The sequence below is a fragment of the Oreochromis niloticus genome, linkage group LG17 (genome assembly GCF_001858045.2).
Source record: "Oreochromis niloticus isolate F11D_XX linkage group LG17, O_niloticus_UMD_NMBU, whole genome shotgun sequence".
Classification (NCBI taxonomy): Eukaryota; Metazoa; Chordata; class Actinopteri; order Cichliformes; family Cichlidae; genus Oreochromis; species Oreochromis niloticus.
In genome coordinates this window covers 259,283-286,030 of record NC_031981.2, presented here as the reverse complement: position 1 = coordinate 286,030, position 26,748 = coordinate 259,283, and the positions used below count along the sequence as shown (strand labels likewise).

Here is a 26,748-nt window from a genome sequence, read left to right as displayed (position 1 = left end):
CCATAGTTTATAAAAGCATAAAGAAAAAAGAAAAGAAAGAGAGGGAAACCATATCAGAGTCTGAATTGTCTACACGACTATTTAACATGAAACTACATGAAATTTTACGTTTAGATAGAAATGTAAAGAGTATAACATCTAATACAGAAGTTAATGGACCCTGGAAAGCTTTATGGGCAGGTGCTTTGCATCATGGCCTCTAAAAAGTCTTATACACTGTGTATAACAGCGGTCCCCAACCCCCGGGCCATGGACCGGTACTGGTCCTTGAATCGTTTGGTACCAGGCCACAAGAGTTGAGGCTCGGGTGTGAAATGTATGGTTTTCAGGGTTTTTAGCGCTTTGTATCGTTAACTCTGTTTCCCTGGGTCTTTTCACGTGTGTTATGAATAAATCTTCTTTTTTTGGTACCAGTACTGGTTTTATTTTGCTGTATTTATATGCGACACGTTAAAGGCCGGTCCGTGAAAATATCCGGTCTTTAAGTGATGACCTGATGAACCGGCCTCTGTGTTTATTAAGGCTGTGTTTTAAACATGTTTTAATACTTTGTATGTTGTTCTATTTAATCTTAACATACCCCTAAAAGCAGTCAGTGATCACTGTCGGCCTCTCTCAGTTTTAATTGCCATTTTATTAACGATGAAAGAATTTAGACAGTTTGTCACTCTTGGGAGCTGCAGCGGCGTTTGGGCCCAGGCACAGCTAATGACGTCAGACTTAAAGACCGGAGTGTCGGACATAAACCAGTCTGTGGCGTAAAAAATATGTTGGGGACTGCTGGTGTATAACATGTCCTTACTTTCATGCTGCTGAAATTCAAAGCAAACTGATCTTCATTGTCTTTGCAAGTTGATGTTCATTGTACGGGTCTTTTTGTTTAACATTAGAATTTTAAAACCCTACACTATATTGCCAAAAGTATTTACACACACAAATTCAAATGTTCCAATCACTTTCGAGGCCAAAGGGGTGTAAAGATTAAGCTCATAGGCATGCAGACTACTTGAGAATGGGTTGGTGTAAGGAGCTCAGTGAATTCCATCATGGTACCGTGATATCGTGCCACCAGTGCACCCAGTACAGTTGTGAAATTTCCTTGCTGCTAAATACTCCTCACTCAACTGTTAGGGCTATTGGAACAAAGTGAAAATGATTAGAAGTCACAGAAACTCAGTAACAAAGTAGAGGCTAGATAAAATCAAAGAGTAGGGTCAGCGGGTGCTGAGGCACGTAGTGTGCAGAGATGACCAATGTTCTGCAGAGTCAGTCACTACAGACCTCCGACCTTCAGATTAGCTGAAGAACAGTGTCTAGAAACCTTCATGTAATTGGTTTCCATAGCCGAGTAGCTGCATCCAAGCCTTATATTACCGAGTGCAATGTAAAGCGTCAGATGCAGTGGAGATGTGCACCGTTGAGTGCTGAATCACACTTGTCCGTCTGGCAGTCCGATAGAGGAGAGCGATATTTGCCTGACTGCATTTACCAATTGTAAAGTTTGTAAGATGGGTTATATAAGTATATAAGTTGGCTTTTTTTCTTTTTCTTTTTTTTTTTGAGGAGTTCAGCTGCTTTTTCACGAAAACCTTTGGACAATTTCATGTTCCCAGCTTTGTGGGATCAGTTTGGGGATTCCAGTTCCAATATAACTGCAAACCAGTGCACAAAGTACGGTCCATAGAGACATTAGTGAGCGAGCTTGTTATGGAAGAGATTAATTGAAGAGTCCTGATCTCAACCTGATAGAACTCTTTTAAGATGAAATGGAGAAATATTTAACCCTATGGATTCAGAATGGGAAGTCACTCAAGTTCATATGCCTGTGAAGGCAAGCAAGCAGATGCTTTTGGCAACATAGTGTATGTGCATTAAATCTGTGACTAGATCAATCCTATGGGAAAACTGCAGTACCTCACCTGGGATAAATATCATTTGGTCCTTGGTCATACCTAGAAATCATTGAATCAATGAAGACTTGTATTGTTTTTTTAATGACATCCAAAAATCCAAAAGCACCTCCTTGGAGAAATTAAAATATTATAAATATTGCTCTTTGGTTGTATACATGACCTGATGTTTCTTTGTAGGTTATTATAGATTTGAGGTGAGCGTTAGGATTGATCAGGAAGGTTTAGAATAAGATTGGTCATTGAGAGATGGAGTGAGAGAACACTAAACTGTCACAGGTGTGTTTATCCTACTTTTTGTCTTCCAGTTTTTGTTTACAAATCAGTTATTAAACAGTATTTCGTCCTCCAGCAACAGTTATAGCTGTGTTATTAAATCACTGTATCCTCTTTCTCCACGGCGCTCTGCTAGACGAAGGAGAATGAGCCTCTAATCTTCATGATTCACACTATGATTGAGAACTCTGCACCAAGGCCACAACTCTACCAGCAAGTAAGGTCTTAGGCAGGTTCTGGCTTGAGTCACTGTGCAGGCATCTCTGTTAGGGACATGTTGGTCATCATTTAAGTACCGCAGTCAACATTGGGTTTATCTTTACATGCTGGAGCACCAAAGTTGTACAATTTTGTTCAACAAGTCATTTATTTATTCATTTTTAAAGTGAAAAATCCCCTCTCAACGTGAAATATCAAACATTTAGAGGAATATGCATTTATGACATTATTGCTGCTGATAAATACGTCCAAGTTATTTCTTGCGGAACTCTATATTTTTGAATGAAGTGGAACAGACTCAAGCCAGATGTTTCCAGTAGTTTTCTATCCACATCATCCCCTCCACTGTTAACCTCGTTATCATGTTTTGGATGCAGTCAGTTGGTTCATCTGTCAGTTGTTCCACAGTGATCCTTCCTATGTGTCACCTATTGCAATGTTTGAAGTGTATATGACGTTCTTTTTGTTTCCTGCACATCTCATTTCACTGCTTTCCTTTCTTTATGCAACTAGAACTGAGCATGATTTGTGGCTGCAATGACTGTCAGAGCGATGGAGTCTCCCGTCACACAGCAGTGTTTATTGTTGAAGTTTACTTTGGAAATGCTTGACTGGTTTAATGTGTTAGTATTACAGGTTTTGGTTTTTGGAAAACTAAAAAGGACAGTCCATGTTTTAGGTTGAGTTATAAGCTGGAACTGCTCTATATTGCCAAAAGTCTTCACTAACCCATCCAAACCGCTGAATTCATGTATAATCATTTTAATTGCCACAGGCTTATAAAGTCAAGCACCAAGGCATGCATAGTTGCTTTCAGGAGCTCAGTGAAGTCCAGTTTAGTACCGTGATAGGATGGGGCCTGGATGATTGAGCATGCATCGAGACATAGTGCACAGAGGCTGCCAGCTTTCTGCTGAGTCAACCTCCACAGACCTCCAAACTTCAGATTAGCTAGAGAGCAGAGCACAGAGAACTGTGGGTTCCTGTGACCAAGCAGCTGCATTCAAGCCTTACATCATTCAAGCACCATTCAAAGTGTCAGTGGTGTAAAGCACACTCCTGCTGTACTCTAGAGCAGTGGAGATGTGCTCTCTGGAGTGATGAAACATGCTTCTACATTTGGCAATCCAATGAACGAGTCTGGGTTTGGTTGTTGTCAGGAGAACTGTACTTGTCTGACTGCATTGTGCCAAGTTTGGTGGAGGGGGGATTATGGCGTGGGGTTATTTCTGAGGACTTGGTTCCAGTGAAAGGCACTCTTCATGCTTCAGGGAATTGAGAGATTTTGGTTTTTCTATGCTGAACATTTCATGCTCCCAACTTTGTGGGAACACTCATTAGTCACTAAAAATAGAATCTCTCGTAATCTGGGAATCACGCTTTTACTCTGCACACAGTTAAAGGTACCTTCAAATTTTCCCTTGTCACAAGACCACAACATGTTTGATTTGGCACATGCCCTTTTTGATGCACCCCCAAAGGAACTAGCAGCCATTTGCTTGCTAAGTGAATTTATAAACCACTGCAGTGACAGCAGCAGAGATCATTAGAGCAGGAATGTTTTCAACACACTTAAGCTTTCCCTGAGACCACAGATTGGTAATTTTACATTTGTGTTTATGCACAAATTAAACAGACAGGTAGAAAATGTTAGTCAGTGAGCTTTACAGGTGATATTAGGTGAGGTTTTTGTTGTTTTTTAAACTTCTAAGAGACTTCTTAACTTTAAGAGTGTTTTATTTTCAGTGTGAAGCAGGAAAGAGATGACTCATGGGCTGTTCCCTTTTGTTACCTAACACATGTCTAAGACATTTATTTGTTAGGCATTTTTTCTAATCCATTACATGTTAAAGTATCCAGTTACAATGTGAAGCTGGATCAAATGATCATCAGCCTTTCTGTAGCAGTGTGGCTTACACTGTATCACATTCTTTGAAGTCCGCAGCAGTGGAGGACACATTTAGGTAAATGGGACATGGACTGGTTCTACTGGAGCACTCAAATCCTTCGCTGGTGCATTGTCTACTCTTGTGTTCAGCTACATGGTGATTATGGTGAATGTTAAATCACACAGTAAGTTACTGAATGAACGCTGTGTTGTGTTGAATAAGATTTGATAGTAAATCTCATGGGGATGTGTTTAGTGAGGACATGTTACAAGCACTCCATAGACGTCTGCCACAGGAGTCTGCCCTGTAGGACAGAAAACAAGTCTGTGCTTTAATGCCCAGAGGGTACATCCATCTTTTGTATGCTTTGTACAGTGAAGACCAGTCATTTTCTGGGACAGTTGTTTCAGACTGATTCCACCAAAAAGTTGCCTTAAAAAGGTTTGCTTGTTGGTAGAGCACAACCTCATTGCCGCAAATCAGACTAAAGTGTAGGAGGCAAAATGTAAGAGTTTGTTTATCAGCATATAATAGTTTGCTGAAGCTACGCCGTCGATGTGTGTTTGTACTTTCTAATATTATCCACAGCAGCCGAGGTAACATCTGGGTAAGCAGCTTCAAGCAGGATTAGTTAATATCAACAATATCCCATCATCACTTCATCATTTCATGCTCTTGTAATAAACACCACAAAGTGTAATATGAAGAATTTTTGCCCACTGTATTCAGGAAAAACAAATCCTGACACAATTTATATCATGTGGGATTAAATTAAAACACAGTCAAAAGTTTGGACACGCCTTCTCATTGCATGTTTTTTTTTATTTTCATGAATATTTATATTGCAGATTCTCACTGAAGACATCAAACTACGAATGAACACACGTGGAATTATGTAGGAAACAAAGAAGTGTGAAATAACTCAAAACATCTTGTATATCTTAGATTCTTCATAATAGCCGCCCTTTGATTCCTGCTTCGCTCACTCTTGGCGTTCTCTCCATTAGCTTCATGAAGTCGTCACCTAAAATGGTTTCCAACAGTCTTGAAGGAGTTCCCAGAGGTGCTGAGCACTTGTTGGTCCTTTAACTTCACTCTGCGGTCCATCTCATCCCAAAACATCTCCATTGGGTTTAGGTCAGGTGACTGTGGAGGCCATCCGTTCACCTTTTCTGCATCACACAAAGACACGTCAATTGGAACCAAAGATCTCAGATTTAGACTTATCTCTAATCTGAGCTGCTGTTAACTTGTGATTTCTGAGGCTGGTGACTTGGATGAATGTGTCCTCAGCAGCAGAGGGGACTCTTGGTCTTCCTTTCCTGAGGTGTCCTCATGTGAGACAGTGTCTTGATGGTTTTTGCGACTGCACTTGGGGACTCATTCAAAGTTTTAGCAGTTTTCCGACTGACTGATCTTCAGTTCTTAAAGTAATGATGGACTGTTGTTTCTCTTTACTTAGCTGATTGGTTCTTGCTATAATATGAATTCTAACAGTTGTCTGTGTAGCAACCTGACTTCTGCACAACACACCTGATGACCCCAACCCCATTAAGAAGGCCACAAATGAACCCTGACAGCCACACCTGTGAGGTGAAACCATTTCAGGTGACGACATCATGAAACTCACTGAGAGAAGGCCGAGGGTTTGTAGCGCTGTCAACAAAGCAAAGGGCGGCTACTTACAGAAAACCAAAATATAAAACATATTTAGAGTTGTTTATCAGTTTTTCCTTTGCTACATGATTCCATATATCTTACTTCATATATCTGATGTCACTTTGTATCTATAATGCGAGTCCAAACTTTTGACTGGTAGTGTATAACAAGTAGAGCAGTAATCCCTTTGTTTTAATGGGAAGTGAATGCATTCTGTGACATTTCTTAACATTTTTTGAAAAACTGACCTGGAGCTCTCCGTTGTACTAGATGTGTTGTGTTGCCCCTTAGTGTCCATCTCTGATTGTTTCTATTCTTCAGACGAGTTCAGATGACTACAAAGACAGCTCCTTCATCCAGCGCCCAGAGGAGGCTGACATAGATGTAAGACAGCTGCAGCTCTCAGTGAAATGATTGACACGTTTCAAAGACACATTTACTGATGGGCATGTTTGTGTGGCTGTGTTAGACCAAGCTGAGCAGACTGTGTGAGCAGGACAAAGCAGTGAGGATGCAGGAGGAGAAACTGCAGCAGCTACACAGAGAGAAGGTACAGCTGTGTACTCTGTGCATGTGTGTTGCTCTCTTTGCAGATATGCAGTAATAAGTATTTGTGTGTTGTGTGGCAGCACACTCTGGAGACAGCGCTGCTGTCTGCCAGTCAGGAGCTGAGTGAACAGAGTGACTCAAATGCTGCAGCCACACAGAGCCTGGTCCAACAGAGAGACGTGCTGCAAAATGGCCTGCTCAGCACCTGCAGGGAGCTGTCCCGAGTCAGCACTGTGAGCATGCATACTCTCACACATCACCACCCGACACGTAGGAACATTTATCCATGGAAAAGCAGCCACAGTTTTATGGAATATTTGATTACATATTGAACAAAGTCGCAGTTGAATGACTTGCTACTGAATATTTGTTGAGTGTCCCACAGTGGAACAACAGCTATACTCCTTATGGAAAATAAAAATCAGCTTTTACTGTTTTGGCTAAAATCGAGGTCCTTACTGGCGTTACTGTGATACATGCTGGTAAGGTTATTAATTAGCTTTTACTCTTCATTTGATTTCCTTGATAAACACCAGAATATACAAACCCAAATATACATTTCTTTACTACAATAATACTATGCGTTTCCTGATGATTACAGAGTAAGAAAATGTTTTGTTCTTTGACCAGTCACAGTACTGGGAAAGCCTCCTTTCCACTCCAAGAACACCAGCATTTAGAGCAACGCCAGCCGAAGCCTTTGTTTCCATAGCGGTGTCGCTTCCACTGTGTTTATGTGTTTGTGACAGCTTTGATGTGAACAACAGTGAAGGAAACAGAATCAGGTGACAGTTATATATCTGCATTTTAAATCAAATAAGCACCAAGCTCCTAAATTCTCTATAAAGGATAGATCTACTGTAGCTACAGTGTGAGTGGTCACCCACTGGATCGTGGCTCTAAAGTACCCATCCTCTAAACCATACCCTGCATATCTTATGCAGCCAGTCTAAGATTGATAGTAGATGGTAAATGGCCTGTATTTATATAGCGCTTTACTAGTCCCTAAGGACCCCAAAGCATTTTACATATCCAGTCATCCACCCATTCACACACACATTCACACACTGGTGATGGTAAGCTACATTGCAGCCACAGCCACCCTGGGGCGCACTGACAGAGGCGAGGCTGCCGGACACTGGCGCCACCGGGCCCTCTGACCACCACCAGTAGGCAACGGGTGAAGTGTCTTGCCCAAGGACACAACGACTGAGACTGTCCAAGCCGGGGCTCGAACCGGCAACCTTCCGATTACAAGGCGAACTCCCAACTCTTGAGCCACGATCGCCCTAGTGGATGGGAATCCACTTCATAGTGCAGGAAGTCGTTTCACGAACAAGCACCAGTTCAGTCTTTGCTCGGCTGCAGATTTCGGGGTCTCTGGTCTTGTGTCTGTTGGTTTAATAGGACTGATGTACCGGGGGAACTCACAGAAATGCCATGGAAACCTGACAGACGAAAAAGAGGGCAAACTTTCCTGAACTTAAAAGAGGAGACACAGGAAAGAAAACACACACAGATAAACACAAACAGACTGCTGTTGGTGTCCTGTTTCAGGAGCTAGAGTGCTCCTGGAGGGAGTACGACCTACTGGAAGCAGATGTTACTCTGGCCAAATCCAACCTACTGGAACAGCTGGAGGCCCTGGGCAGCCCACAGGTAGCACACACACACACACACACACTCTTATTTTACACAGTGGTTAACTTTGAACAGAATATTTGGATGTGTGTCTCTGTGTGTCTTCAGACAGAGCCTCCAAGTCAGCGGCACATTCAGATCCAGAAAGAGCTGTGGAGGATCCAGGATGTGATGGAGGCGCTGTCCAAGAACAAACCCCAGCGGAGCACAAATAGCAGTGAGGCCCTCCCTCAGCACCTCCACCAGTCACATTCTTACATTCTTGCTTGCATGTGTGTGACGTCTTACGTGTGTCTGATGTCTTGGATACGATTTCATGGTTCTAAACAGTTCTTGTAAACACGCCACGGTCAGTCTCTTTGAACAAAACCAAATCTTGATCCTGCCGGAGGTTTAAAGAAAAAGCAGCTGCTTCACCACGTTTTGCTTCTATGTGTCAAAATGTACATTTGATTTGTTTTTGCAGCTTTGCTCATTGCAGCGTTTCAATCAGTCGTCAGGTTACGGCCTTCATTTGGTTGTCTCTTATCTTTTAGAAAGTCACCGTCGGTTACATTTGGTCCCCTGTTGTAGTTTCTAGTTTTATGTTTCCATGTTTTAGCGAAATTTATAGATTGACAGTGTGTCATTACACGGCTCTGCCAACAATATACTGACACACTGTGAGACCTGGTGATCCTGAAAGCCTAGCTGCTGTTTTTAATATACATGTAAACATGTTAATAATGTCTTTGCTGTCATTGCTTCTGCATGCGTGTCCATTTCACACACACACAAAGCGTGAAATGGACACGGTGGACCTGTGTGTCTGTTTTCTGCATAGGGTCCTTGTTATAGACTATTTTTTGTGATTCTGTGATATCGTGTCTTTAGCCTTCTGGTTATCATGTTTCGTGTGTGTGTGTTAAATCTACAATGTTAATATTCTGCTTTGGCCTGTCAGTAAATCTATCTTGTATTTTCTGTGCATTACAAAGTGTTGGATACCTGGAAGATGAATCCTCCTGTGAGGAAGATGTGGTACTTCATTTTGCAGCGGGACCTGATGCATTCATGTATCTTCAGTGATTGCAAACTTGTTCACTTCTGTCTCTTTTCTCCAAATTCTGTCTGTGTAATAGGTTTTCTTGGTTCAAAGCCGCTCTCCATTCAGCAGAAGAATGAGGTACGGCAGTGTGCACATTACCCCCCTGTCACCTGATTCTGTTTTAGTTTAGTTTGTTTTGACTTCAGTTCAAAGATTTCTGGCGTCTTTCTAGCCCAACCAAGATGGCTTTGCTTGAGCTCCAGCTGAAGAGTTAGCATGAAGCACGTAGTCAAATTGTTCAGCAGGAGTGTGTGTGATGGCTTTGCTATGTCTGTTGTTTTGTAGCTGAATAGAGATTGTGTAGCTTAAAGGTTTCATACTGGGCAGGTCGATGTTTGAGTTAAGTTCAGTTCTCTGTAGAAATCTGCTCTCTCAGCTGTTTTCATAGTTTTTCAGGTTGGAGGCAGTTTCCGTTTCCACAGATACTTTCCATGATGCTGGTGAGTTTAGCTTTAGAGTCTTCAGTTACAGCGGTCCCTCACTATAACACGGTTCACCTTTCGCGGCCTCACTGTTTCGCAGATTTTTTTTTTGTGTGCATGCTTTTCTTTTTCTTTTTTCTTTTTTTTTTTTTTTTTTTTACAGCACATTGTGTTCTGCGTCCTGATTGGCTGTAGACCACTGTCAATCAATCTCGTGCTGTGTCTCCTGTACAGTACAGAATGTGTTCAGCTTGTCAAATTTACATAAATCTTCAGTGCTAGCAGTGTGACTCTGAAGTGCTGTACTGTATGTTTGTAAGTTTTCTCCAACAAACACAACGTCAACGAAACGTCGTCACCTGCAGGTGTCTTTGGTTTCATTCTGTAATACTGGACTTATTTTTCTACAAAGGTTTGAACTTTGTGTTTAAACAAGAGAGAAATGAGTGACAGTGTTCTTGGCTGTCTGAGAAAAGTGTATAAAGCATGTAGTGAGGGGTTTTACAGCCTTAAAACATCTATAATAATTGTAAAAAATAAAGTTGGCTACTTCGCAGATTTCACCTATCGCGGGTTATTTTCAGAACGTAACTCCCGCAATAAACGAGGGACCGCTGTACTGTAGATTATCTGCTCGATGGGGAGAAGCAGACAGAGTGAACAGTTGAACTTTAAAAACTAAAACTAAAGTCCTGCGCTGTCCCGTCTCACGGTTTAGGAACCAGATATTTGACACTTACCGTAGCTCTTTACATGTAATGTCAGGTTCTCCCCTTTGTCTTTAGGATGCGTGTTTACCGCTAACACTGATATGTTCCATTAATAACATACTTATAGTGTAGTTTGTGTTTTTGTCATTGTGAATGCACTCATAACAGCCAGTCTGAGAAGAGAAGAACACATTTTGAGTCAGAGTGATATTTGAGTATTTTCAGCACAAGCCGAGGTGTCTTCATCCCACTTTGCAGAAACTGGTTCAGTCAGGCTAAGTGTGAGTGTTCTTAGTGACGAGGAGGGCATTTTTACATCATGACAGGAGTGCTGTCCTTTCTTTGGAATGAGCCCCGTTGTGTTAACTGTCTACAGGCAGTCACTCAGCCACTAAGTCCTCCCAAGGAGGGCAACAGCGTACCCCCCGCCCGCCTCTCCCCCAGTACTACGACTCATCAGACCGCCCCCTCAAGTGCCCCCCACCACTCACACCGTGGTGGCCCTATGCCCTCCCACATTTATCGTCCTGAAGACCGCAAAACCGGCACCAGGAATGGAGCACACAGTGTAAGAATCGCTGAACGCGTTCATGCCCCACCCTCTCCCGACCATATCAGCCGCTCCCCCAACATCCTCAGTTTGCTGTGACTGGCACACTTCAGTACACCGAGCCACTGCACCCGAGCTCCTCATTTCACAGGATTCAGTGTTCTCAGCCATCTCTCCCCTTTTATTTCCAGACCCCATCCTAAAGAATAAATTCATGTGCATCTGTTCCTCAACAAGTTCAAATACATGTAATTCATATCAGTGTTATGTGTGCCTGACTGATGCTGAACAACGTGTGTATGAATGTATTCTTATCCTGAGATTTCCTTCCCATTGCACTCAAAGCAAGCTCCAGATTACCGGCTATATAAGAGCGAGCCCGAGCTGACCACGGTGAACGAGGAAGTGGACGAGGCCAATGGTGAAGAGAAGGACAAGGCTGAGACTGAAAGTAAAGACAGTGCATCATCCAAAGGTGCATTTATTAATCAGTGTGTGACTCTCAGTGTTACCCTCATTCTCGCTGCACTGTTTTTACTGTGCTTTAAAGAATCTAGCGTTTGGGAAAATACATTGTGATGGGGTGTGGCTTATGGCTCGGCTGCAGGGGGGGTGGAGCAGTGGGTTTGGAGCGCTGACGTCCAGCTCGGGCTGCGCGGGTCCCTCCGGCGCGCTGACCCCTGCAGCCCTGCCACAAGCCACACTTATTGTAAAAGTCGCCCGCTGGATTTAACTAAGCAAATAGGTTCGAGCCTCCTATTGGACAATTAGTGCATGGGCGATTATCTTTCAGCTGCAACAAGTTATTCAACCCCAACTGGTGCAATGAGTTGCTTCCCGTTTCATAAACAACCATGTCGAAAGACACATCTCGTGGACGTGGAAAACAGAGTGTTTCAGAAGGGTCAAATCATTGGTACACATAAAGCAGAGGAAACATCCAAGGAGACTGCAGAAACTACTAAAATTGGGTTAAGAACTGTCCAACGTATTATTAAAAAGTGGAAGGATAGTGGGGACCCATCATCTTCGAGGAAGAAGTGTGGCCGGAAAAAAATCCTGAATGATTGTGATCGGCAATCGATTGAATGTTTGGTGAAATCAAATCGATGAAAAACAACAGTAGAACTCAGGGCTATGTTTAATAGGGGATGTAAGAGCATTTCCACACACACAATGGGAAGCTCAAGGTATTGGGACTGAACAGCTGTGTAGCCATAAGAAAACCACTAATCAGTGAGGCAAACCGGGAAAAAGGCTTCAGTTTGCTAGCAAGCATAAAGACTCTGGAGCAATGAAGGTCATGTGGTCTGATGAGTCCAGACTTACCCTGTTCTAGAGTGATTCGGCACATCAGGGTAAGAAGAGAGGGAGATGAAGTGATGCACCCATCATGCCTGGTGCCTACTGTACAAGCCTGTGGGGCCAGTGCTATGATCTGGGGTTGCTGCAGTTGGTCAGGTCGAGGTTCAGCAACAGTATGTGCTCCAAGAAGGAGGTCAGCTGACTCCCTGACTATACTGAATGACCAGGTTATCCCATCAATGGGTTTTTTCTTCTCTGATGGCACGGGCATATTCCAAGGTGACAATGCCAGGATTCATCGGGCTCAAACTGTGAAAGAGTGGTTCTGGGAGCATGAGACATCATTTTCACACACATGTATTGGCCACCACAGAGTTCAGACCTTAACCCCATTGAGACTCTTTGGGATGTGCTGGAGAAGGCTTTGCACAGCCGTCAGACTCTACCATCATCAATGCAAGTTCTTGGTGACAAATTAATGCAACACTGGATGGAAATAAATGTTGTGACATTGCAGAAGCTTATCGAAACAATGCCACAGCAGATGCATGCCGTAATCAAAGCTAAAGGCAGTCCAACGAATTATTAGAGTTTTTTTGGTGGCGATGTTTTTTTGGCCAGGGAATGTATCTGTTAAAATAAGGGTATTAATAGTAAAGACAGATCTGGGTTGTCTTATATTATTTAATCAATTCATCAAGTTTTAGAAGATGTCATTCAATGGTCACTGAATGTAGAAAGTGTTTACTGGCCACAGGTGAGGCTTTGTCCTTTGACCTTTTCAGGCCTTCATCAGCCCTACTGGATAGAATGTTTCTCTCACATCTGTGTTTGTAACACTGGGGCCTCATACTAACTTGCCTCAGTTAAAACATGTGGCCTATGTATTGTTTTTAGTCCTTTTAGTTGTTTTTCATTAATGTGTAAGTGAGAGCATTTTCTGGCTGTCTCTCCAACAGTGTCCCCGTACCGAGTGGGTGTCATCCCCCCCAGGACCAAATCCCCAATGAGCCCTGCCGAGTCCTCCACTATTGCCTCCTACGTTACCCTGAGGAAGACCAAGAAACCTGAATCCAGATCTGTAAGTTTCACCTTTATAGTATGGTAAATCTGTTGCACTAAGAAGGCAAGTCATGTCTGACGCATTTATTCAGACCACATAATAGGAAATGAAGCAGTCTTTTACTGACCACTCGTAAATAACCACAATAGCGAGAGAGAGAGAGAGATATTAGCGATATAGATATAGATAGATATAAGAAGGTGCCTAAGAAGTACAGGAAGCTGTCCATACCTGAGGCCTTGGAAACTGCCAAGCAACGACTCACAGCCTTGGCCAGCCGCTTGAGGTACACCAGAAGAATAAACCAGCTGTTCTCCACAAAACCAGCCAAGGTGTACTCTCAGTAGAAGGGGAACAATATGAGAACAGCACCACCAAGGCTGGAGACAGAACAATACTGGAAGAGCATATGGGAGAAGGACGAAACCCATAACGGCAATGCCGCCTGGGGCAATGCCGTTAATGGGTTGCGTGTCAGTCCAATGCTCAGTGGCTAGTGGATCTGAGGGCAGACCACAGCGACCTCCCTGAACAGGGTTCAGTAACCATCATCCTGAACAGGGTCCAGTAACCATCACAGTGGCAGATATCCAAGAAAGGGTCTCCAGTATGAAGAGATGGACAGCACCAGGCCCTGATATGGTTCACGCCTACTGGCTGAAGAAGCTGACTGCACTCCACGAGTGCCTGGAAGCACAAATGAACCAGCTGCTAGTTGACGAGAGACACCCAGAATGGCTAACTGAAGGCTGGACAGTCCTGATCCTCAAGGACCCCCAGAAGGGAGCAGTCCCCTCCAACTACCGACCAATAACCTGTCTCAGCACCACGTGGAATCTCCTGTCAGGCATCATAGCAGCTAAGATGAACAGGCACATGGGTCAATACATGAGCAGGGCACAGAAAGGGATGGGCAAGAATACCAGAGGCACAAAACACCAGCTACTGGTAGACCGAGCAGTCAGCCGAGACTGCAAGACCAGACTGACCAACCTGTGCACTGCCTGGATTGATTACAAGAAGGCCTATGACTCAGTGCCCCTCACCTGGATCCTGGAATGCCTAGAATTGTACCAGATCAACAGGACCCTGAGAGCCTGCAACACTAGAGGCCAACTCCAAGCCCATAGCACAAGTCACCATCAAGTGCGAGATCTACCAAGGAGATGCCCTGTCCCCACTGCTGTTCTGCATAGGCCTGAACCCCCTCAGTACGATCACTGACAAGACTGGCTACGGATACCGACTATGGAACGGAGCAGTTGTCAACCACCTCCTGTACATGGATGACATCAAGCTGTATGCCAAGAGTGAACGAGACATCGATTCACTGATCCACACTACCAGGATATACAGCAATGACATCGGAATATCGTTCAGACTGGAGAAGTGTAGTCGGATGGTAACAAAGAGAGGGAAGGTAGTCAGAACTGAGGGGATCGAACTACCAGAAGGCAACATTGCAGACATAGAGGTACCTGGGGATCCCACAGGCGAATGGGAACCATGAAGAGGCCGCTAGGAAAGCTGCAACCACCAAGTACCTGCAGAGGGTCAGGCAAGTCCTGAGGAGTCAGCTGAACAGTAAGAACAAGATCCGGGCTATCAACACTCTCACATTCACACACTGGTGGAGGCAGCTACGGTTGTAGCCACAGCTGCCCTGGGGCAGACTGACCGAGGCGAGGCTGCCATATCGCGCCATCGGCCCCTCTGGCCAACACCAGTAGGCAATAGGGTAAAGTGTCTTGCCCAAGGACACAACGACCAGGACAGAAAGGCCAGGACAGAAAGGCCGGGGATCGAACCGGCGACCTTCCGGTTACAGGTGCGCTTCCCAACCCCCTGGATTGTCTCAGGGGCATCTTTACACAGCCTGCACCTGGGGTCTTACCTGGTGTGATAGATCCCAGCCTCTATGGATCTTGTGCTAAGAGCTTGTTCCTGTGCTGCCATGATTAGTGCCTCTGTGCTGTCTTTCAGTCCAGCTTTGTCCAGCCACTGGTAGGATTTCTGGATATTAGCCACCTCCGCTATCTGCCAGTGGTACATACCGAGCAGGGGCCTTTCCTTCCATGATGGTTCCTCCTCTTCCTCCTCTTTCATGGGTTCCTGCTGCCTGAGGTATTCACTGAGCATGCGGTCGGTTGGGGCCATCTTCCTGATGTATTCGTGGATGTTCGTTGTCTATTCCACTTAGCATACAGTCTCAGGGTGCTGGACTGGTCTGCAGTGTTGCCTTCTGGTAGTTCGATCCCCTCAGTTCTGACTACCTTCCCTCTCTTTGTTACCATCCGACTACACTTCTCCAGTCTGAATGACATTCCGATATCATTGCTGTATATCCTGGTGATGTGGATCGATGTCTCGTTCACTCTTGGCATACAGCTTGATGTCGTCCATGTACAGGAGGTGGCTGACAACTGCTCCGTTCTGTAATTGGTATCCGTAGCCAGTCTTGTCAGTGATCTCACTGATGGGGTTCAGGCCTATGCAGAACAGCAGTGGGGACAGAGCATCTCCTTGGTAGATCCCACACTTGATGGTGACTTGTGCTATGGCCTTGAAGTTGGCCTCTAGTGTTGTACGCCACATCCCCACTGAGTTCCTGATGGAGGCTCTTAGGGTCCTGTTGATCTTGTATAGGTCTAGGCATTCTAGGATCCAGGTGAGGGGCATTGAGTCATAGGCGTTCCTGTAATCAATCCAGGCAGTGCACAGGTTGGTCAGTCTGGTCTTGCAGTCTCGTTTGACTCCTCGGTCTATCAGTAGTTGGTGTTTTGCTCCTCTGGTATTCCTGCTCAATCCCTTTGTCATGTGGAGTATGCATTGAGCCACATGCCTGTTCATCTTAGCCACTATGATGCCTGACAGGAGCTTCCATGTGGTACTGAGGCACACAATGTGGTGTCAAACTAGTATAACTCAGTGCATTTTTACGAGCTAGTTACTGTAAAAGGCAGCTTAGTCACTTTGTATTCACACATGATTAATATAACAACATGATGACCCTGCACTCTGACTTACTCCAGGGCTCTGGTTGTTAAAGGCCAACAGAACAAATTAACTGGAGCTGAAGTCTTCTGGGGAAATGTGAACTTCTTTGTGGCAATATTTAAATTTCAGACTGTGCTTGCAAGTGAATTTTTAATCTTTTGTTAAAATGTTGCATACCCTCTCTGAAAGCCACAGTCACAGTTTGAGGTGAAAAGTCTTTTCCCGTGCAGGATCGTCCCAAAAGTGCAGTGGCTCAAATAGGATTTGGGGAGAGAGAGGTGGGCAGAACAAAGATGAGTGTAGAGGAGCAACTGGAGCGACTAAGAAGAAATCAGGAGGCCTTGACGCTCCGTGAGAAAAAGAAAGAAACCCCAACACGGTCACCGTCCTTCAGCAAAGACAATCCATTTCTTATTCTGCAGGTGTGTTTCTCACACACACGCTTCAGTTCAGATGTGACATCTGCGGTTTGAAATCTGTCAGATAACTCAGGGGTTCATGTTCCCCCTTGTGCAGAGTCATATCCCAGCAGGGATTGGAGCCGGTGCAGACCCTTTGGAGCTGGAGGCTGCACTGCAGCAGCTGAAGGTGGAGCACAAGGAGCAGAGCAGAGCTTCTGTTGACGCTGCAGGAAACTGCACAGAAAGAACGCTGACTGTTGCAAAGGTTCGAATTTATTCACATTTTTTTTTTGCAATGTACTCAAAATTACAGGTACAAAGGGTCGAGGGAAAGACAGTAGATGAGTTCAGATACCTGTGGACAACCATCCAAAGCAATGCACAAGATCAAGGCTGGGAGGGTGGAGTAAGTGGACCAGAGTATCAGGGGAAATTTGTGACAGAAGGAAAACAGCAAGAGTGTAAGGGAAGATGACAAGACGAGTAAAAAAGAGTGAAGGTGGAGCAAGAGGTCGGAGTGTTGGGAGTGACCGCGTTGGACAGAAATGAATACATCGACTCAGGCTGTGCAGTTTGGAGACAAGGTTAGAGAGGCAAGGATATTTAAGGTGGAGCTGCCAGGAATAATGAAAAGAGGAGGACCACAGAGAAAATTCATGGATGTAGTAAACAAGGGCATGCAGAGGGCTGATATGACAGAAAAGGATGTGAGGACTAGAGTGAGTGAGGCAGACGATCTCCTGTGACAACACGGAGAAGTCACAGCCAAAGTCAGTAAGCTCTGCACCACTACTGGGTTAGAGTGAGACTACTGTAGATAACATTTTCATCCAAGACTTACAAGCGTCACGCAAAAATATCGGCATATGACCTTCATGAGATGCAAATGTAGACTGCATATTCAGTTTTCTACGTCTTTCTAAGTCTTGTTCTTTGTGGTCTTGTTTCCATTGTGAAAGATACGGAGTGTTTTTATACACAACACCTGCTGCACTCTGTGCACACAGCACCAGAATCATTTTTATTTCCATCTGCAGGAGATGGACACAGCAGAGGAGGTGAAAAATGGCAAATGTGAGGAAGTAAAGCAAGACGGGAACACGGGCCTGAAGAGTGTGGAAGAGCCACAGGTTACGATGGGCAGATTAGAACATGAGGTACTGTTTTATTTCCCAGGACAGCAATGTGTAGCAAATAACAGTGTAAAGCTGGCTCTCAATGCGTGTCACTTTCACACATGCACTGATGCACTGAAACATCACTTGGTAGACGTCCGTGTGAGTATGCAAACACATAATGGCCATAGAAACATGATAAGTTCATGAGTAAAAACAGCCTAATGTTTGGCTGTTAGTGGGAATGACAGAAGCCTTCACATAGTCGATACTGTTTATTAGTATGATCAAACTTATTTAGTGGTGATGGGAAGGAGGTTAGATACTCAAGATCCAGAACTACAAGGAAATGGCTTTAACTGGGAAACCTGGAAAGTGGGATGGATGTCCATAAAAGCAGGTGGCTGTAATCACACAGCAACAGAACTGGTGATTCTCTCAAAGGGACTCAGGAAGAGACGAGCCAGTTTCTTAGACGTAAAAGGCCGTCTTTAGAGAACAACCCAACGCTTTGAGCTGCTGTGTAATGCAGGGCAGGGGACCTCGTCTGGAAAGCAAGGTGTTGATTCTGTTCAGCAGTTCGGAGGAAAGCTGGTTTCATCTGTTTCCAGACCCTGCAGGAGCTACAGAGGTGCTGCTCAGTCAGTGGAGACTGTTTGCATATTTTCAAATGAAGCATCTGTAATACAATTATGAGGTTGATTGCCAACAGTGTCATGTACATACCTGAACCAATGACTTGGTGGTGTTCCAGGGTAGGATAGCAAAGGCCTCTTTTCCACTTCTTCCATGTACAAATTGGCCACAACGGGTGAAACTGGGGAACCCATGGCACACCCATGTTTCTGCGTGGAGTACTGAGCCTTGTATGTGAAATATGTGGAATTAAGACACAGTTCAAACACATTTGGTCAGTGCTGAGAGCGGTCCTGTTGCTGAGGTTGGGGTCATCCTGTAATCTGTTGTGTTCAGGATGTGGTTTTCAGAGCCGCCTCGTGTTGAGGTGGAAACTTAGAAATGTTATTGGTGACCGTGGGAATGTGCAGGAAGCCATGTTGGTTTTAGGGCTTTATCTCCAGGAGGGCTTACTGCGTTTGGCTTGCCCGTGTACACAGCATGCAGAGAAAGACAACTGATCAATTCACACTTTACAGTTTTAAGGTAATGATGTTAATAATGCTGACTCAGAATGGCTCAAAAGCAAGTTTTAATGACATAAAAGTCGCCCTTTAACAGGCTAAAGCTGTCTGTACCAACTCCAACAGTACGCTTCATATCATGCAGTCGTAGCTGTTGTGTAAAAACAGCCACAGTCAGTTTGCTTTGAATCATTTCTTAAACTGACACTGCATTTATTTCCAACATTGAGATCTCTGCATTCTCTCATCAAAGTGAATCTGTGTTTTAGCTGTGTGAGAGTCAAAAGGTGGTGATCCTGGACTTGGGCACGAAGCCTCAGCGGGTGGAGATTGTGAACCTTGAGCCCTTTGAGGATGATGAAAGCCAAGAGCAAGATCTGACCAGCTCACCTACAAATGCCACCACTGAAAACAGGTGTCTGTGTGTGTCTGTGTGTGTGCTTGGTATCTAAACTGTGTACCTATCTTTGCACTGACACAAGAGCTGAGAGCTACACTGGAGGCAGCTCACTGGAGCACCAACTCGAAAGTATTTGTTCCCTGCTGTCATTACAGAGAAAAGCAAAACAAGATGTTGTAAAACTACTGAGCTACAGTCTGGTGTCCATCATTGAAACTAATCAGTCATTATGACCTGTTCTGCTTCTGCCAACTGTAGCTTCCAGATTGTTGAGCCTGAGACTCCAAGCCCTGAGCCCGAGGTCGAAGAGATGACACAACCGTCGAGGGGAGATAAGAACCTCGGGAAGAGCTTGGATTCATACAACCAGCTGACAGCAGACAACAAAAAACACAACAGTATTTTGGCATGTAAGTCAAAAGTCTTTCAAATAAAACCTCTTTGTACCCAAATCAAAGGCTCATCACACGTGAAAACATTTACAATAGGCTTACACTGGTTAATCTTATATCTTTACATATGTCTCATGTATGTCTAGTTCATCTTTTTTAAACCAAAGTTAGTAAAAACTGATTCTCAGGTTAGTTTCATTTTCCCACTTGACATTTGAAATAAACCTGATACCAAAGTATCTTTAAACACCACAAACAGGACTAATGTATTTCAGCAGTAACTTTAGGTACGCTCTGTATCCTAACCAATCATGTGTCATTATCCATGTTTCTGTGTGTACAATGTGAAAAAGTTCTATGTTGAAAACCAAAATAAGTCAGAAATGTTTTGTGCATGAGCTTACTGACATCATCGTAGGGTGGCTGCAGGTGTGGGTGTTGCACAGGTACATTTAGAAATATACGAGCAAAAAAACAAACAACAGTTATCCAACTGTCGGTGGATATTTTGGCATTGCATAACCAGAATTAAAGTTTATTGATTACTAAGTGGAGAAATCACCTCAAAAACACTTTATATTATTGCAACATGTGAATAGATAATACATTTGATCAAATGTGTCATTGAACTTTGGGCAGATCTACATTAAGCTAATAGTATAAGATAAGAAGACTGAAGTGTCGGGGTTAAAACCTCTGCTGCATGAGGAACTTATCCTTGTTCTTCTTCATGCTAACAGCTGCTGCCAGAGGCTTCAGGCTGTGCATGATGTTTACTTTACACCAATCAAATTGTAGAAGAATAAGGAAAGTTGACCCCTCTTGTGCTTTCTCTTGGCCGTTGCCACCTGCCTTTAGAAAGTATCCTCATGAGTCTTAAGTGACCAGTTATGGTTCGATCTAACTTTCCTCTCTGTGTATATAGAAATGAGTGTTTTCATTTTACATGCACCTTTATGCTGCGTCTAACCTGAAGCTGGAATAACTCAGATGGCTGCTTTCAGTTTTTTTGTTGTATTGACTGTAGAGGTGGAATAAAAGCTCACTCTGTGTCTTTTGCTGCAACTGTGAGACGTTTGTTCTGATGGCTTTTGTCATCATGGACCTTGTGACTGTTTTGGGGAGATGAATATTGACCACTGGGTATCTCGTGGTTCAGAAAGCCATAGAATACACTCTAATGGAGAGATAATAGAAATACATAGGAAGCCAAACAAGACACGTGTTTTCTGCCTTGGTGTTTGAAATGTTTGAAAATGCCAAAATTCTTCTTTCCCCTTCCCCACATCTGTGCCACCATACAAGTCTGTCTCAGAGCCCTACAGACATTCCTTGGACTTGAAGCTTGGTTTGTCCTCTACGGCAGTGTTTCCCAAACTTTTGGAGCCACGGCAAATATTTCACGTTAGAAAAATCACATTAAACAAAAATGTCACAAAAAGCATATTAATAATTTTTCCCTGCGCACCAGGTATAGCTGTCTTGGCTCAGTTTGTGCCCAGTGACTGCTTTTTCTTTTCAAATATTTATCTGTTGCCATTACGCGCTGCGTCGTCTCACAGCATGACGATTATGTCATTTCTTCTTCTGTTTTACTGGCAGTTGGCAACCCATTTATTTGAGCAGGTAGTTGTACTGCCCTCTAGTGGAAGAGAATGTAATTGTTCTGCCCGTTACTCACGCTGATCGCTTCGAGCAGGAGTGTCGAACTCCAGACCTTGAGGGTCGGTGTCCTGCAGGTTTTAGATATCAGCTGAACGTCTTTAGCCTCATGTTTATTTTTGGATTTACAATCCACTGCTGGTGTACAGAGGCATGTTTTTGATGCTTATACTCTAATCTCCAAATTAAATACACTGTATAGGATAGTATCTAGTATAACATGTGCAAAGCTAACAAAATTCACCACCCACTACCAGTGTTTATTAATTATGTTCCACCATATAATTAGTGTTGTTGTTGTGTTATGTGCTGGACCCCCAACACGTAACAAACAACAAAACAAGTTTCAAAGCAAGTTCATCTTCATTCACTGCAAACTAAAAAACAAAAGTTTGACAAATGTTTTCTCTTTAGTTCTTTAATGTTGTTTGTTTCATTGTTGGCCTTACATGTCACGTAAGATATTTTTAAGCCAACGATTATTCTTATTATTTATAAAAAACAAGATGTTTTTTATAATCAGCAGTGCTCTCCACTGTGCAAGTATAATAATAACAATAATAATAATAATATACCAGTTGCAACTAAATCACTTTCTATCTCATGACTCGGCAAATACTTGTTCAAATTCTCTAGAAGGATTATCTTCTAGTACCCAGTAGTTTTAGTGTTAATAAACCTACATGGATGGTTAAAGTACTAGTAGGTAAATAAGTAAAACAGAACTAATCTAAATGTCATTCTCTTCTTCTTCTCCTTGCAGCACAGACGTTCACTTCGGTGAGCAGTGACACGTGAGCAATGGCGGCCTGGACATCCTCACTGGCGTCCCATTGAGCTCAAATGTAGCCAGCCTGCACAGAGCATGCTCCATGGCTTCCTGCATTTACAACAAAATCTGTTGGCACTAGTGTTACGTGCCAATACAGAGATGGAGACTGAGAGGATGATGATTCAGACTGACCGACACCTAGACGACCAGCCATCATATTCAAAGAGGCAGATATTCTGTATCTTTAGCGCTCATTTGATCTGCCAGCACATACTCTGTCCTTAAGCAAAACACATTCTGTGGAGATGTCAGCATATTCTAGGACTGTAAAATGGTTTAGTTTAAAAATGATGTGGTTTAACTACAAAATGCCTGAATAAGCCCAGAAATTGATCACTGTAGTGTTACAATAAAGCTTTGTTCAGCGTTCGAACAGCTGTGATAATATGATTAAAAGCAAAATGCAATTCCAACTCCAAAGTTAAAGTACAAGTTATTAAATGTTTAAAGATTAACTTTGATTGAATTCAGTTTTATTTACATTCCACCAAATCACAACAGTCACCTCATGTACTGTATATAGGAAAGTAAGGACCGTATAATAATAAAAGAGAGACAACCACAAAAATCAAGTGAGCCCCTTTGAGCAAGCACTTGGCGACAGCGGAAAGGAAAAACTCCCCTTTAACAGGAACAAACTTCCAGCAGAACCAGTATCAGGGAGTTACAGCCATTTGCCTCGACTGGTTGGTGATGGGAGGAAGACGGGATAAAGAGAGCCAGAGATAATAATTATTACTAAGGATTAAATGCAGAGAGGTGTATAAACACAGAGTGAAGAAAAAAACCTTCACTCTCTACACTTTTCAGAAAGTTTAAGGAGTGTTAAAATACAGGAGCAAACCTGGTCTCAGTTTTTAATAATGTTTCCCGCATCAAATTCAGTATATTGAAAACACTGCATTTCTCAGATTTAATGTTTGATATGTTGCCTTTGTACTATTTTTTAATTGAATAAGGCTTTAACCTCCTAAGACCCAAACTCTTCCACGGCATGCATTTTTAATTTCTCTTTGATATTTGGTCACATTGGGACCCGATGAATGTAAAAATGAAGAATTGCCAGATTTTTTTTTTTTTTTTACCTGATTTTTGTTTCTAAAAATTAGATCCACATATGAGGATATTCGTTTATAATTTCAATAGAACAGTAGCAGTATAATGTCCTCGCAAGTGGATATCAGGCCCTTGTAAAGCAAAATTGAATATTTTGGTCTAAATGACCCAAAATGTGATGTCCACATATGTGGACGCCAGGTCCTAGGAGGTTAAATAATCAAACAAGTCAAATTACATTTTACACAGTGTCCCTGCTTTTTTGGGAATGTGTTGTAAACAGGGAGGAGTTAACCAGCAACCAGGTGACCAAACTTTAGTATCCTGCGGTTATCATAGCTAATACCTCAATAGCAAACAAGATGAAAGGGAAAGGTTTCCTCTTTAAGGGCCTTTTCCAGGCAGGATGTAGCCACTGCTCTGGTGTAGATACTTCTGAGTAGCCCTGAAACACAGAGTGGAGCCTGATGCTGACTGGAAAGGATTTAGACCTCACAGGAGACGGATAGTGTCCAGTCACTGCAGGATGGTGTCTATGCTGTTTTATGGACCATGTAATTTAGTTAGCTTCATAAAATTTGGATGGTTTACTGATAATGGCTTTGTAATCTGTGGCACATAAGCAATCCAAAGCATTTCCATGATCCAAAGGCCCACATATAGCAGAGTAACAAAACCGTTCATCTTGTAAATGGAAATTATGATATGTGGCTCCTTCCTAACCTCAGGACAAATGGCCAGTCCTAACGTAAAGTGTTTGTAAATGTCTTTGGAAATAGCTGCATAAATCCCTCTAATCTAGACTCAGACAGATGTAGTGTAAGGGGGTGATGGAGAAACCAGTGGACTGTTCTGTTTAGTCTGAGGTTGGCACTAACCTGATGACCCAAGTGAAGGTTTTCAAGTATCTGAAGGGTGTACTCCTGAGTGAGGGGAAACTAAGCTGACAGGCAGATTGGACTGGACATTCACTTGAAGGGTTAAGCCTTTAATTTAGTCATGAGTTTTGACATCAAGCCCATCCATATATATAAATAGTTTATTTGGCTGAGTTCAGGTGACGTGATATTTTGCAGTTGCTCACTGTATTGTGCCTTTTCGTGTTCATTCGTGTTTCGGAGCGAGAGGCAGTGGAACATTTGACCCCATTTACCAACCCGGTGATGTTCAAATCTTCGCCTATGCCTCAACCTTCTGAAACATAAACTCAGATTATTCACTTTAACCATTTTTTAAAGATTATACCACTTATCTGGTAAAGGTAAAAGGAAAAAAATCTGAAAACCTAATCTTTTCCTCCCATTTGTTATGCTACAGCCATGTGCTGCCACTAAGGGAGCGTGTTGTTTTTCTCCAAAACACCATGTAGGAATATTTCTGGGCAGGCAAGAATCCGAGCTAAACCATTGTACAGTCTCAGTTTTATGTGTGACTTGTTTTGGATATAATGTAGCCTCATAAAACTGTGTTGCCAAATACATACACATGTACAGAGCTTTTGATACCTTACTAAGTGCTAAAGTCATCCTAACATAACTATTAAAATAACAGTTATCTATAGTTCTGGTGGATGGGATATTAGCTGTCCTGAGTTGCTAGAGATGAGTGTACAGCTGTATATATGAGCATCTGAGAAGCCTCATCACAGATGGCACGGCACCAAACGACACAGACGCAGTGCTTTACTTTAACCCCAAGTGGCCGCTAATCTTTAACCTGCTTGGATCTGGATCCTTTGGTTGATTTCAAACTGAAGGGATCCCATTTCACATCTTTTACACCTGCAAAATAACAGATTTGCCTTCATTTTAATATAAGTATATCCATATATGCATATAAAGCTGTTTTTTGTTTTTTTTTATTTCAACAAGGTGCCACATCATGCTGCTGTTTTTTTTTCCTTTTTTTACAGATTAAAGTATGAATTTAGGATTATTTATGTTGAGCAGATGGTTTGAATACCCTGACGTGCTTGCAAAGCCACACATAATATGCGAATGAGTTGAATTTGAAGTCTGCTTTCTCACTTTGTGTCTCTCTTTGTTTTTCCTCACTTTGGTTTGTATCAGTTAGTAAATACGCATAAAAAGGATCCTTAGTTCGACTCTGTCCTAGGTGGTGGAAACTCAGAAAATGGCACATGTACAAAGCAATAAATAGGTCTTTGAAGCCCCAGGACATTAAAAAAATTAAGAGATAAATAAACTGTAAAAAAAAATTAAGACAAGATAGAAAAATGTATGTACACAGTGAAAAAAGAAGAGTGAATATTATAACTATAAGAAATTATTATTAATATTAGAGTCAATATGCAAAACATATCTCATCTGTTTTATATCATGTGAAATAAATGTTGATGTTCTTAAAACATGCTTGTTTCACTTGCTTTGCTTGATGCTTTTCAGGGCGGATTCTCTCATCACAATTCAATTTTATTTATACAGCGCCAAATCACAACAACAGTCCCCTCAAGGTGTTTTATATTCTAAGATAGACCATACAGAAAACCCCAACAATCATATGACCCCCTATGAGCAAGCACTTTGGCGACAGTGGGAAGGAAAAACTCCCTTTTAACAGGAAGAAACCTCCGGCAGAACCAGGCTCAGGGAGGGGCGGGGCCATCTGCTGCGACCGGTTGGGGTGAGAGAAGGAAGACAGGATAAAGACATGCTGTGGAAGAGAGACAGAGATTAATAACAGATATGATTCAATGCAGAGAGGTCTATTAACACATAGTGAGTGAGAAAGGTGACTCACAGAGACACTAAACCTATTATAAGCAATCATTTCAGCATGCGCACCCTCTAAAGCTTCTGGTATCTACCACACAACTCAATGAAGGACCCACATGCCCTGTGGATGAAATGATGAGGTCTAATTCTATTCCACACCACTGTGTGATCTAAAACTCTGCGATGGGCTCAAAAGTTTTTCTTCTGTGAGGATCAATGAGTGGTGCTCATCTAGGCCTCCGAATAGAAAACCACTAATCTAGGAACCTACTGTTACCTATGGGCAACATGTTTGTAAGCTTCCAGTAAAGCTGCAAATATCTGGATAAAGGGCCGACGTCAGGCCCAGAGTTCCTGTTTGATCTTAGTCACCATTTACAGTCTTACCATGAATGTGAAAAAAAGAAGATGCATTTTTCTGATGGTGATTTACTCCAAGTGACCGGTCGTTACTATTTGGCCTATAAACTGACACCGAAGAGATTTCCGGCACATATGTATGTAGACGTGAAACTAAAACGGTAATTAGTGAAACATACTGGCAGACATATACTAAGTTTTATTATGGATTATTCAGCCAACTGGTCTCAAGCCTAGTGTGTTGTATTTACCAACCATCGAAAGAAACAGTATTTACTGAAAGCCTGTTTCCATCCACACACAGGCAGAGAAGGGACAGGCCTCCATTTCAACCCAACAATTGATCAATTACGTCAGCACACTTCTCTGCTTCTACTGT

The 26,748-nt window shown here is 42.9% G+C and overlaps 1 protein-coding gene across 15 annotated transcripts in view; it reads left to right on the top strand.

Annotated features, from left to right (window-relative positions):
- The window catches only part of LOC100703570 (pleckstrin homology domain-containing family A member 5), a 173,539-nt gene extending 147,895 nt beyond the window's left edge, over positions 1 to 25,644 (top strand). For 6 of the 15 annotated variants that reach the window (XM_025899617.1, XM_005460368.4, XM_005460369.4 and 3 more), the window contains 16 exons: positions 2,323 to 2,403; positions 6,275 to 6,337; positions 6,423 to 6,503; positions 6,583 to 6,735; positions 8,060 to 8,161; positions 8,252 to 8,360; positions 9,265 to 9,308; positions 10,739 to 10,930; positions 11,258 to 11,387; positions 13,177 to 13,298; positions 16,508 to 16,699; positions 16,794 to 16,943; positions 17,716 to 17,835; positions 19,202 to 19,347; positions 19,591 to 19,742; positions 22,150 to 25,644. In XM_025899617.1, coding sequence (XP_025755402.1) covers positions 2,323 to 2,403; positions 6,275 to 6,337; positions 6,423 to 6,503; positions 6,583 to 6,735; positions 8,060 to 8,161; positions 8,252 to 8,360; positions 9,265 to 9,308; positions 10,739 to 10,930; positions 11,258 to 11,387; positions 13,177 to 13,298; positions 16,508 to 16,699; positions 16,794 to 16,943; positions 17,716 to 17,835; positions 19,202 to 19,347; positions 19,591 to 19,742; positions 22,150 to 22,184 — 1,872 coding nt within the window. In that variant the 3' untranslated portion in view covers positions 22,185 to 25,644. Of the gene's footprint in view, positions 1 to 2,322; positions 2,404 to 4,882; positions 4,902 to 6,274; positions 6,338 to 6,422; positions 6,504 to 6,582; positions 6,736 to 8,059; positions 8,162 to 8,251; positions 8,361 to 9,264; positions 9,309 to 10,738; positions 10,931 to 11,257; positions 11,388 to 13,176; positions 13,299 to 16,507; positions 16,700 to 16,793; positions 16,944 to 17,715; positions 17,836 to 19,201; positions 19,348 to 19,590; positions 19,743 to 22,149 lie in introns of those variants that run through there. The other 9 variants (XM_025899618.1, XM_019346461.2, XM_019346462.2 and 6 more) reach the window with 6 other exon arrangements.
- The last annotated feature ends 1,104 nt before the right edge of the window (positions 25,645 to 26,748 follow it).